Raw genomic sequence first — 12303 nt, forward strand, 5'->3', positions numbered from 1 at the left:
AAGACTTCAAAACTCCTTTCTCTGAACAAACTGATGGTTACCAAAAGGGAGGTGAGTGGGGGTTGGGTTAAATAGATGATGGGGATTAAGGAGGGCACTTGTTGTGATGAGTATACTTATTGTATGGAAGTGTTGAATCACTACATTATACACCCGAACCTAATATTACACTGTATGTTAACTAGTGAATTTAAATAAAAATTTAGGGGCTCCTGGGTTAAGCATCTGACTCTTAATTTCAGCTCAGGCCATAATCTCACAGTTTGTGGGTTTGAGCCCTGGGTAGGGCTCTGCACTTGGGGTTCTCTCTCTCTCCCTCTCTGTCCCTTCCCCACTCTCTTTCTCTCAAAAATAAGTAAACATTAAAAAATTTAATTAAATAAAAACTTAAAAAAAAACCCTCCTTCCTCTGTAATTGATAGAAGTAAAAGGTAAATCCTCAAAGATATAGAATAAATAGCACCATAAACCAACAACAACCAATTGACATAAAATACCCGAGGCAACAAAAGCAGAATACATACACATTTTTAAAAGTATATGCATGGAACATTCACCAAGACAGACCATATCCTGAATCATAAAACAAACCACAATAAATCTAAGAAAATTGAAATTATACAAAATATTTCTCTCATTATAACACAATTAAACTAGAAATCAGTATCAGGAATATATCCAGAAAATCCTTAAACACTTGGAAATTAAACAATCAACTTCTACATTACCCATAGGTCAAAGATGAAGTCTCAAGGGAAATTAGGAAATATTTTGTAATGTACAAAAATAGAGCCATAAAATTCAAAATTTGTGGGATGTAAGCATTACTTAGAAATCTAAATACTTAAATATTTGTATTAAAAAAGTACAGAGGTCTCAAAGAACAATCTAAGATTCCACCTCTAAAAAAGAAGAGCTAAAAGAAACTAAAATGAAGAGCAAAATAAACCCAAAGCAAGCAAAAATAAATGAAATTTTAAAAAGAACAATAGAGAAACCAATGAAATTAAAAGCTAGCTCTGGGACGCCTGGGTGGCTCAGTCAATTAGTCATCAGACTCGATTTCAGCTCAGGTCATTACCTCATGGTTCAAGCCCCACATCAAGCTCTGTGCTGACAGAGAACACTTGGGATTCTCTCTCTCTGCCCCCTCCCCCATGTGCCCCTGTGCACTCCCATGTGCTGTACTTTCTCTCAAAAATTAATAAACATTTTAAAATAAATTAAAAACCAATAAATAAAAGCTAGTTTTCTGAAAAGGTCAATCAAAATGATAAACCTCTAGCCAGACTAACCAGAGAGAAAGAAAGAAAGCACAATTACCAATATCAGGAATCAAAGGATATCACTACAGCCTATTGAGACACTGAAAGTTTATAGAAAACCTATGAACAACTTTTTGCACATAAATTACACAACTGAGGTAAAAGGGACTGATTACACGAAAGCCACAAACTACCAAAAATCACCTCAAAAGAAATAATTAACTCAAATAGGCCTATATCAAAATAAATTGAATACATAAGGAAAAACCTTCCAAAAAAACGGGGCACCTAGATGGCTCAGTCAGATGGCATCTGAATCTTGGTTTCGGCTCAGGTCATGATCTCACAGTTTGTGAGTTTGAGCCCCACATTGGGCTTAGCGCTGACAGCACAGAGCCTGCTTGGAATTCTTTCTTTCCCTTTGTCTCTGCCCCTCCCCTGCTCACTCTCTGTCTCTCTCTTAAATTAAATAAACAAAACAAAAAAAAAAAAAAAAAGAAAGAAAGAAAGAAAAACCTTCCAAAAATGAAAACCCTAAGCCCATTTGCTTTCACCAGAGAATGCCACCAAACAACTGAAGAAATAACACCAGTTTCTCTTCCAGAAAACTGATAAGAAGGAACACTTCCCCATTCATTTTATAAGGTCAGAATTGCCCTGATATAAAACCAGATTAAAAAAAAACAATAGCAAGATACCAATGTCTTTCATTAACAGAGAAGAAAAAGAAAAAAATACTCAACAAAATACTAACCAAATTGAATCCAGCAACATATAAAAAGAACAGTGTATAACAACCAAAAACAGCTTATCCAGGAATAAAAGACTAGAGATCAACACTCAACTATTAATATAATCCATCATATTAACAGACTACAAAAGAAAAACTGTGTTATCACATCAAATGATGCAAAAAAATCATTTGATAAAACCATCTCTTTTTTTAAAAAACAAAGACACAATTATAAATGTTTATAATAATTTAATTAGCAAACATTGCATATTTAAGTTTTGTAAATTGTATTTATACATTATTTGTTCTAAATATGTTCCTCTCCCATATTTAGGTGTACATGAAATAGTATATAAAGGTACCTATAAAAGAATTTAGAAAATATATACACATATATTAAATATATACTATAGCAGACAGATTTGCTAGTTTATGCTGTAATAAAAAACAATCCCAAAATTCTCAACAGTTAAAAAAAATTCTCTCTTCATGATAAAACTCTCTGCAAATTAGAAAAAGGGAAATTCCTTACCCTGATAAAGGGCATCATCAAAAGACCTATAAGCTATTATATTTAATGGTGAAAGACTAAGTGCTTTGCCCTTAAAATCCAGAATAGGACAAAGATATCTTCTGTCACAGCCACAGTCAGTGCAAAAAAGAAAAAGAAATAAAAGGAATACAGACTGGAAATGAAGAAATAAAACTGTCCCTATTAGTAGATAATATGATTTTCTATGTAGAAAAGCTCAATGTTTCTACAAAAAAAGTTGTAGGACTAATTTCAGCAAGGTTGCAAGATTCAAGATCAATACACAAAAATCACTTGTATTTCTGAATACTAACAATGAACAATTGAAATCTGAAATTAAAGAAATGTGTATGCATAGATACATACACATAAATTATATGTGGTATGTATTTTATCTATTTATTTATTTGTACCAATCACATTCACAATAGCCGCCCAAATAAATACATACATACATAGGTTTAAATCTAACAAAACATGTGGAAAACCTTTATGCTGAAAACTATAAAATTCTGATTAAAAAAATACCATGTTTCTAAATAAGCGGAGAGACATACTCTCTTCATGGATTGAACAACTCTATATATATTTAAGATGCTACATATACAGTCAATTCTTCCTATCTGATCTAAGGTTTAACACAATTCCAATTAAAATACTAGCAGGCTTTGTTTATAGATACAGACAAGCTGATTCCAACATTTTTATGGGCAAAGAATCTTAAATACAACAATTCTAAAAAAGAATAAAGTTGAAGACTCACACTACCTGATTTTAAGACTTGATATAAAACAGTAATCAACATAGTAGAATTTGGGCCAAAGGAAAGGTACATATATCCATGGAACAAAATAGGGAGTCTAGAAACTGACCTATAAAAATTCGGTCAATTGATTTTTCACAAAGACGCAAAGGCAAATCATTGGAGATGGCTCAATGTTTTCAACAAATGGTACTGGAACAAGTGGACACCTGTATTAATGCTTTTCATTTTCCATATTTTATAATGTTTTGATATCTTAAAAAGCTTGCTGGCTGGGGAGAGTCTGCTCCTCCGAGGGCTAACCAATTCTTAGCCCAGGGGTAGAGAGTGGAGGGGGCACATCTTTCATATACAACCTGAACAACCTCATTAACTAACTCTCACACACCAAGTCGATATTTTCTCCTGCTCTGAATCATCCCAGGGCTAGGTACAAGCAACTAGAGACCACCCCTATATCCCAAAGCACACTGGACTTATTCAAGCTAACCAATCCTATACTGCTTATCCTGATGTACCTTGCTTTTCCCTTGAAAACCCAACAAAGGCTATGTACTCAGCTTTCCCCTCACTCCTGCCTCTGCTTCACCAAACCTGGCACTTCTGTGACCCTGTGTGGCACAGCATGTTCCCTTCTCTCGGGAAATGGAAGTAAGCAGTTCATCTTTCAATAACATTGACCTCTCCATGTCAGCATTCAGTCATTTCCATAAATTAAAACCCCATGGGTATAATTTTAATACATCTATATGCAAAAAAATACACCTCGATCTATACTTCATGCCTTATATAAAAATTAAGTCAAAATAGATCATATATCAATGTCGAACTATAAAATTTTTAGGAGAAAACATAGGAGAGAAGTTTTTGTGACCTTCAGTTGGGTGAAACACTCTTAGATATAATGCCAAAAGCATGACCCATAAAAGAAATTCCTAAGTTAGACTCCATCAAAATTAAAACCCTTTGTTCCCTGAAAGAAACTGATATATGAATAAAGTTTCAGACTGGAAGACAAAATATGCAAACTCAACAATAAGAAAACAAACTCAAGTTTTAAAAACTGGCAAAATAGAGATTGCAAATAAGTCCTTGAAAAGATGCTCAGTATCATTAGTCACTCCAGAAATACAAATTAAAACAACTACCACTACACACGTATTAGAACAGTTAAGATATAAAAACAACAACTGACAAGTGTTGTGAAGGATGCAGAACTACCGGAACTCTCATATATTACTGGTTAGAATGAAAAATGTTATAGTCATTCTGGAAAACAATTTGGCAATTTCTTGTAACGTTAAACAGACATTTACCATACCATCCAGTAATCTCACTCCTAGGTACTTACCCTAGAAATATGAAAACTTATGTTCACACAAAAACCTGTAAACAAATATTCATAGCAGCTCTATATTCACAATCACCCAAAACTCGCAACAACACAAATGTCCAACTGATAAATGCATAAACACTGTGGTACACTCATGTAACGGAATACTATTCAGCAATAAAAAGAAATGAACTATTAATCCATGCATAGCACTGCTGAATCTCAAAGACATTATGCTGAGGAAAAGAAGCCAGTCTCCAAGTTACATGCTATAGGATTCCATTTATATGACACTCTGGAAAAGACCCACCTATAAACACAGAGCACAGGTCAATATTTGCCAGGGGTCAGGGTTGGGTAGACAGTCTGACTACAAAGGGGCAGTATGAGCAAAATTTTTTGGAGTGATGGAATTGTTCTGAATCCTGATTGTGATGGTGGTGGTTACACAAATTTATACATGGGTTACAGCTTGTGAAATGTATACCCAAAAAAGGTATTTTGTATATAAACTTTTAATAAAAGTCATTTTAAAGAGGCAAATGAAAATATTTGAGGGAAGGATACTTTTTTCCCAAAAAAATCACTGGGTTCAATTTTAATATTTATTTTATGCAAATTTTGCAGAATAGATCTTATAGTACTGATAGAAGTTTCAATGGTCAAATCCATTTTGTCAACCAAGTTAAGAAAGACAGTGGCTTAGAGGCATGTTCAAACTCTCAGACTTTAATTTTAATTGGACAAATCATCAATCCATGGGGTGGCTGACCAGATGAAAAATGTAACTCAAATCATATACTGCTATGAAAAACTGAAAGTCAATTTTCAAACTCTAAATGTTTCATTAATCTCAGAAATTAAATCCCTTAAGAATCATGACCCATCAAGCATCGCACTCCCTTCTGCAGATATTTACTCTTTTTTGCCCCTGGCCTTCAAAATACTGAAAGAAAAAAAACTTACAGCTTTAAGGGTAAGATCACACTGAAAAACAAGTTTCTGGAGTTGTGTTAAAATTTCTCTTTTGGTATTTTCTAGATCATTTCGTCTCTCTTCAACATTTGTCACACAAACTTTGTAGAGTTCATTTGCTTCTTCTACCTTCAGGAATATCACAGAAAAAAAAAATAACACTGACCACTAGAATTTACATTTTAAAACAAATACATATATAATAAAACTCAATTTAAATAATTGAAAAATCTTTTTATACAAAAATTATGAAATAATCTGTTTCAAAGAGAATATTTCTAAAGATAACAATCTGTTCTGGTCAGTGATTCATGGGCACCTGACTTTAATGGACAGTCAAGTAGGACTTACAATTAGTATACTATGTACGAAATACATGTGTACTTCTATTTAACAGCCTTTTCTATTTACAGTCACCATTTTCTTTATAATCTTCTTATAAACAATATAAAGTTCTAGCCTAGCTTTGCTATCAGGTACTGGAATCAGTATACATATACACACAATTGCCTAAAAGTTGAACTTCCTGAATAATCAAGTCAAAATATTAAACTACTGCTTTCTCTAAGATACTTTTTCATAAACAAAACCAAAGATTTAGAAGGTAGGCAAAAACCGCTTAGCATACTGATTCTCAGCGTGTGGATCCCACCACCAGCAGCAGCAGCATCACCTGGGGAGCTGTTGGAAGTGCAAGTTGCCTGGGGCCAATCCTAGAGCTACTCAATCAGAAACTCTGGATGGGGGGAGGAGGGGGCAGTAGCCTGTTTTAACAAGCCTTCCAGGCAATCCTGAGCCTTAGCAGATTATTGCTAATTCAACTTGCAAACAAAAAAGATGATTACTTTTTGAAGAGCCTCCTCTTCCAACCTTCGCTTTTTTTCTAGCTGCTTGTTGAGATTTTTGACTACTCCACCACTTGAGCACAGATGCTCCTCTTCTGCACGAAACATGGAAGATTTTGCTTTTTCGTACTCATCCTGACGTTGCATGCATAACAGTTTTGCCTTTTTAAGAGCAGTCTCTGTTTCAAGCTACACAGAAAAAAAAAAAAAAAGACTATTAAATGCAGAATAAGAAACCCTAATGTATAAGCTTCTTTAGCATATTCAACAAGCTAATTAAGACAGCATTTTAGAAAAACTACAGAGTAAGATGCATCTTCTACGGTAGATGCTTATATACTGCAGATGATTTTAGATATTCACAAATAGGTAGATGAAACTCCATCATAACTTATTTTTTTGTTTTTGTTTTTTAAATTTACATCCAAATTAGTTAGCATATAGTGCAACAATGATTTCAGGAGTGGATTGCTTAGTGCCCCTTACCCATTTAGCCCATCCCCCCTCCCACAACCCCTCCAGCAACCCTTAGTTTGTTCTCCATATTTATGAGTCTCTTCTGTTTTGTCCCCCTCCCTGTTTTTCTATTATTTTTGTTTCCCTTCCCTTGTGTTCATCTGTTTTGTCTCTTAAAGTCTTCATATGAGTGAAGTCATATGATTTTTGTCTTTCTCTAATTTCACTTAGCATACTACCCTACAGTTCCATCCACGTAGCTGCAAATGGCAAGATTTCATTCTTTTCAATTGCCGAGTAATACTCCATTGTATATATATACCACATCTTCTTTATCCATTCTAGATGAAACTCCATTATAATACTAACCATTTTATTTTGTTCCTGTTTCCAAAGTTCTTTTATTTCTTTCCTTTGTTTTTCCATTTCATTTTTCCTCCCAAGTAGAGGCTGTCAAGAGCATTTTTAAAAAAAGGAAAAAAAGCTGTTATCTAAAGGTATGCTGTTGTTAAAGAAATGTGTATTACACATATACATTTTTACCTGCACAAATTTGTTGGCTTGGAGTGCTGCGATTGTTTGTTGCAAAAGGTGACTGTTTTTGATATCACTAAGAAGAGCACTGGTAAATAGAGACTGCAATGGCATAAACTCCTAGAATTCAAAATTGAAAAGTAAATTTTCCAATAGAAATAGCACTGAAGTTCTAGATCTCCCATTACTCTTCTTCAGAAGGAGAAATTTTAAGTTTAGACTTTTTTTGCAGAAAAACTAGTCATAAATACGACTATATGAAAAAAATACTGAAGAATATTAATTATAAAACTAGGTAGCAAAACTAGTGGCTAACAAGACAATCAATATTTGCATAAAATTGTGAATTTCCTCATTTTTTTCCATAATGGGTATCCATGTAAGTTTAAAAGGATTTTAAGTCTAGGGGTGCCTGGGTGGCTCAGTCACTTTAGTGTCCAACTTCGGCTCAGGTCATGATCTCATGGTTCATGAGTTCAAGCCCCACATCAGGCTCTGTGCTGACAGCTCAGAGCCTGGATCCCACTTCGATTCTGTGTCTCACTCTATCTCTGCCCACACCTGCCGCCCCCCAGCCCCACCCCCCCCAGCCTGTGCTCTATCTCTGTCTCTCAAAATTAAATAAATGTTAAAAAAAATTTTTTTTTAATAAAAGGATATTAAGTTGAGCATTTCATTTCTTTCCTATATTAACTACACAATTTTCTGATTTTGAGAGGCACTATCAGTAGCTCATCTGGATAACCTCTTGGTACAAAACCTTAGGAGTTCACTGAACACTTACCTGCATTCCAATGTTACTTCTAGTTGCCTCTGCCAACTTGACAATATTTCTAGTGGACTCCAATTCTGAAAAGGTCAAAGAAAGTATCAGAAGGTAAATTAACTTATTTTTCCCTTCTATACTCTAAAATTATTTGTAATTCCCAATTTAAAGAGTGAGCACACATAGTAGTCTGCATCATATGATACTGTGACTCTTAACCAGAAATGCTCATGAAACCCACTAGGAAACTTTCAAAATATAGTTGCTTGGCCTCAATTCTTAGGATATGTGTCCCTATAAAGGGCAAATAATGTGGTAGAAAGAGCACAGGCTTTGGGTAAATCCCATATTCTTCCAGTTACTTATATAATCCTAGGCAAATCTGCTATCTGACCTTAGGCAAATCACCTGTCTTGTTTGCCTGAGCTGTAAAATGGGAAGAATTCTTTTCTTGCCTTCTTTCCAGGGTTTTGGTAAGGATTAAATGAAGTACAGGATGTGAAAGTATTTTGTCAACTGAAAACACTGGGGAAAAAACCTAACTATTAAGATGTTTCCATCGCCTGTGCTCATACACCTATTGTTGCTTTTATTTCTTTTAACCATATCATCTGATTGCAATTCTTTTCACCCACTGAAGTATGACTTCCTTAAAGTCAAAGACAGTATACTATTTGTCTTTGTGTTCCCAGATCGAGTGGTTGGCCCACAGTAAAGTTCAGTAAGTACATTTATTGTAAGAAAAGTCTTTCCTATTTCAAGAAGAGAAAATGGACAATGATTTTATTCACTACAATGAAACAGCTACTAATTTGGAATCATATTAGTCATCGTCTGTAGAAAATGAATTGTGAACAATTTAGTTCTTACACTCCAAAGTTAATCAGATGCCCTAAAGGGCAACTCACCCAAGTTAAGCTTCTTCTCAACCCATGAAACTATGTTCTTGGTATATTTTGACCACGTTTTAGCATAAGACAAAGCCAATTCTACAGAATCAGTGTTCTTTAATAGCACGCTGTCTAGCTCTATGGGAGAAAAATTTCCTGAAAATAAAAATACCAAGTATATATTAAATATCAGCACATAACTCTAAACAAAGAAGCATTCAAATCCTAAGATGTTCTTCAATGAAAACTGTTTTAAAAAATTTCAAGTGGCAAATTTAGACATAAAGGTCACAGTTCAAATTTAAAATGGTTTTAAATTATAATGTATGTTTTATTCTTAATATATATTCCTATTATTCATCAAGTTACAAGCCCGATAGAATTTTTTTAAGTTTATTTATTTATTTTGAGAGAGTGAGAGAGAGCGGGGGGTGGGGACAGAGAGACAGGGACAGAGAGAGACTCCTAAGCAACTCCACACTGTCAGTGCAGAGCCAGATGAGGGGCTCAAATCTGAGATTGTGACCTGAGCCAAAGTCGGACGCTCAACCAACTAAGCCACCCAGGGGCCCCAAGCCCTTTAGAATTCTTGACCAGTCTCTCCATTATCTATCTAGTGTAGCAGGTTTTTTTCCCTTAAGTATTTATGTAAAGTTTGACACATCAGTTTGTGTTAAAAATGAACACTTTAGGTTACCAAGCAAGACATTAAGTAATCCAAAAACACTTATGAAAAGTAATCGCAAAAAAAATTTGACTAAGATTTTAAGTACCTCAAGCATTACCTTTTTCATTAGATGAGTCCACCGATTCCACAGAAACATTTTCAAAAGACTTACAACATGGAAGAAAACAAACTTAAGATTAGAGCAGAAGCTAACAGATTTTTGCTTCAGAAACTTTTCATTCTGATTTGTTATATGACATAATTCCTGTTAAAGAATGTCAAGTATTTAGAACTCAAAGGGCTTAAGAAATCTGTTTAAATGCTATGACATCTTATAAGAATTGTATACCTATTTACAACTGCAGTTCTCAAGATCTAAGAATAAATAACCTCATTGTTTGCTAACAGCATTAATTAACATTAATAAATCCATTCAAAACATACAATTCTGCAAATTTTAAAAATATTAGTCAGGAAGTTATAGAAGCAATCTAAATATTTATATTGTCACTTAGAACACAAAGACCTGCTTCTTCCAGCCATCTTTTACCATTTTATCATATAATAAGCATTTCTCTGAAGGTCTAGTGAACAGCTTAGTGCAGAATGTTCTATGATGATGGAAATGTTCTGTATCTGCACTGTACAATAAGGTAGATACTAGTTACATGTAATTTAAATTTAAAGAGTTATATATGGCAAGTGGCTACCTTACTGGGCAGTGTAGGAAAACATATCTACCAAAATTGTGTGATCTTAAACAAATTTGATCTCTTTGGTTGGGCAATACAGACCACGCAGGGATTCAATGCAAAAGGGATTAAAGAGACTGGGTTTGAAGTCCAGCACTCACTTAGTAGCTGTAGGACACCGGGCTCAATATTTAAGCTCACGTAACTTTGGTTTGCCCTCTGTAAAATGGGGATAAGAACACTACTTCCCTAAGGCTACTTTAAGGATTAAGATGGTGGAGGCTGAGCACAGTGCATAGTACATAATAAACAGCATTAAGTAAATGGCAACTAGTATTTAAAGATATTTTTCAAAACTCTTCACCAAAGTAACTTTACTTTATGATTAGAATTCTATCATCATGGACCTTTAAAGCTCAATCTCGGTTTAATTAAAAACTGCAAAAAGGAAAACAAGGTGCAAAAGAAAAAAGGAAAAAGTATTTTCCTATTAAGAATTATTATAATAAGTGTGCACAATAGAGGCACAAAAACAAGAAATATGAGTCACACCAAAAATTTTAATTGTCCAGAGCTGTCACACTGATATAATGTTATTATATCTTCTGAATTAGTTATATTTAAAAGATAAAATTAAAGGAAAATTATAAATGGTTTATACATTACCCTCCTTGACTAATCAATGGATGACTTCAGAAATAATCATTATTGTTTTCTCAGTGTTACTGTACATATAACAAATACTTCAATTAGTCGTTCATATTTTGTATCGTTTTAAGATCTGCAGTTTTTATACTACTTTGATATAATACAAATACTTAGCACAGTTCCAAGTATTTGCTGAAATCTTTTTGGATTTGAACATTCTTAACAAGAAATGATCAACATATGTCCTTATTGCAGTTTTTTTAAAATGATTATTTATTTATTTATTTATTTGTTTGTTTGTTTGTTTGTTTTGAGAGCAAGTGAGGGAGGGGCAGAGAGAGGGAGGGAGAAGAGAGAATCTCAAGCAGTCTCCCAGTTGTCAACCCAGAGCCTGACACAGGGCTCAATCCCATAACCATGAGATCAGGACCTGAGCTCAAATCAAGAGTTGGACGCTTAACTGAGCCACTCAGTGCCCCCTTATCACAGTTTTGAAAAATAGCTTCTTGCATTTAGAGAACAATTTTTAGTCAAACAAAAATATTACTATTATAAATCTTTAAAGCAATATTCTACAAATATTTTTCATGTTCTATTATTCCACAGCAATTTTTCTTCAAATTGGGAACCAGAACTGCAATCCTCTGACATAACACTCTTAGGCAGAATTAAAACCTTCAGGTCTACTAATAAGTGTTTCATGGTAACAAACTATAGGCTGTGTAAAAAGATTAACACCCTCTCTACTTCTTGCATTATTTTTCTCTTTGCACCAATCTTTAAGATCTGTGACAATGTCAGGAAGAAAAAATGGTTAAGAATTACTTACTAAAATTTTGGACCGTATGACATATAGATTCATTACATAAAACACCATAAAACTATCAGAGATAGTCTTTTAAAATGATAGTTCCACTTAGAGAGTATAATTAAATTTTTGCTCCAGAAACTGACCATAATTATATTTAAAAAAAAAATTTTAATGTTTATTTATTTTTGACAGAGAGACAGAGCATGAGGAAGGGAGGGGCAGAGAGAGGGGGAGACACAGAATCGGAAGCAGGCTCCAGGCTCTGAGCTGTCAGCACAGAGCCGGATGCGGGGCTCGAACTCAGACTGCGAGATCATGACCTGAGCTGAAGTTGGACGCTCAACCAACTCAGCCACCCAGGTGACCCTACCATAATTATATTTAAAATGAACT

General features: G+C 34.3%; 1 protein-coding gene across 5 annotated transcripts in view; it reads right to left on the minus strand.

Annotated features, from left to right (window-relative positions):
• ARHGAP29 (Rho GTPase activating protein 29) overlaps window positions 1-12303 on the minus strand; it is a 65612-nt gene that overhangs the window by 20597 nt on the left and 32712 nt on the right. For all 5 annotated transcript variants that reach the window (XM_045478347.1, XM_045478349.1, XM_045478350.1 and 2 more), the window contains 7 exons: window positions 9878-9926; window positions 9111-9248; window positions 8221-8285; window positions 7446-7556; window positions 7272-7352; window positions 6447-6635; window positions 5593-5730 (listed from right to left, as the gene is read on the minus strand). In XM_045478347.1, the coding sequence (XP_045334303.1) occupies window positions 5593-5730; window positions 6447-6635; window positions 7272-7352; window positions 7446-7556; window positions 8221-8285; window positions 9111-9248; window positions 9878-9926 (771 nt within the window). The remainder of the gene's footprint in view (window positions 1-5592; window positions 5731-6446; window positions 6636-7271; window positions 7353-7445; window positions 7557-8220; window positions 8286-9110; window positions 9249-9877; window positions 9927-12303) is intronic.

Source organism: Leopardus geoffroyi, chromosome C1, assembly GCF_018350155.1.
Source record: "Leopardus geoffroyi isolate Oge1 chromosome C1, O.geoffroyi_Oge1_pat1.0, whole genome shotgun sequence".
NCBI classification, from domain to species: Eukaryota; Metazoa; Chordata; class Mammalia; order Carnivora; family Felidae; genus Leopardus; species Leopardus geoffroyi.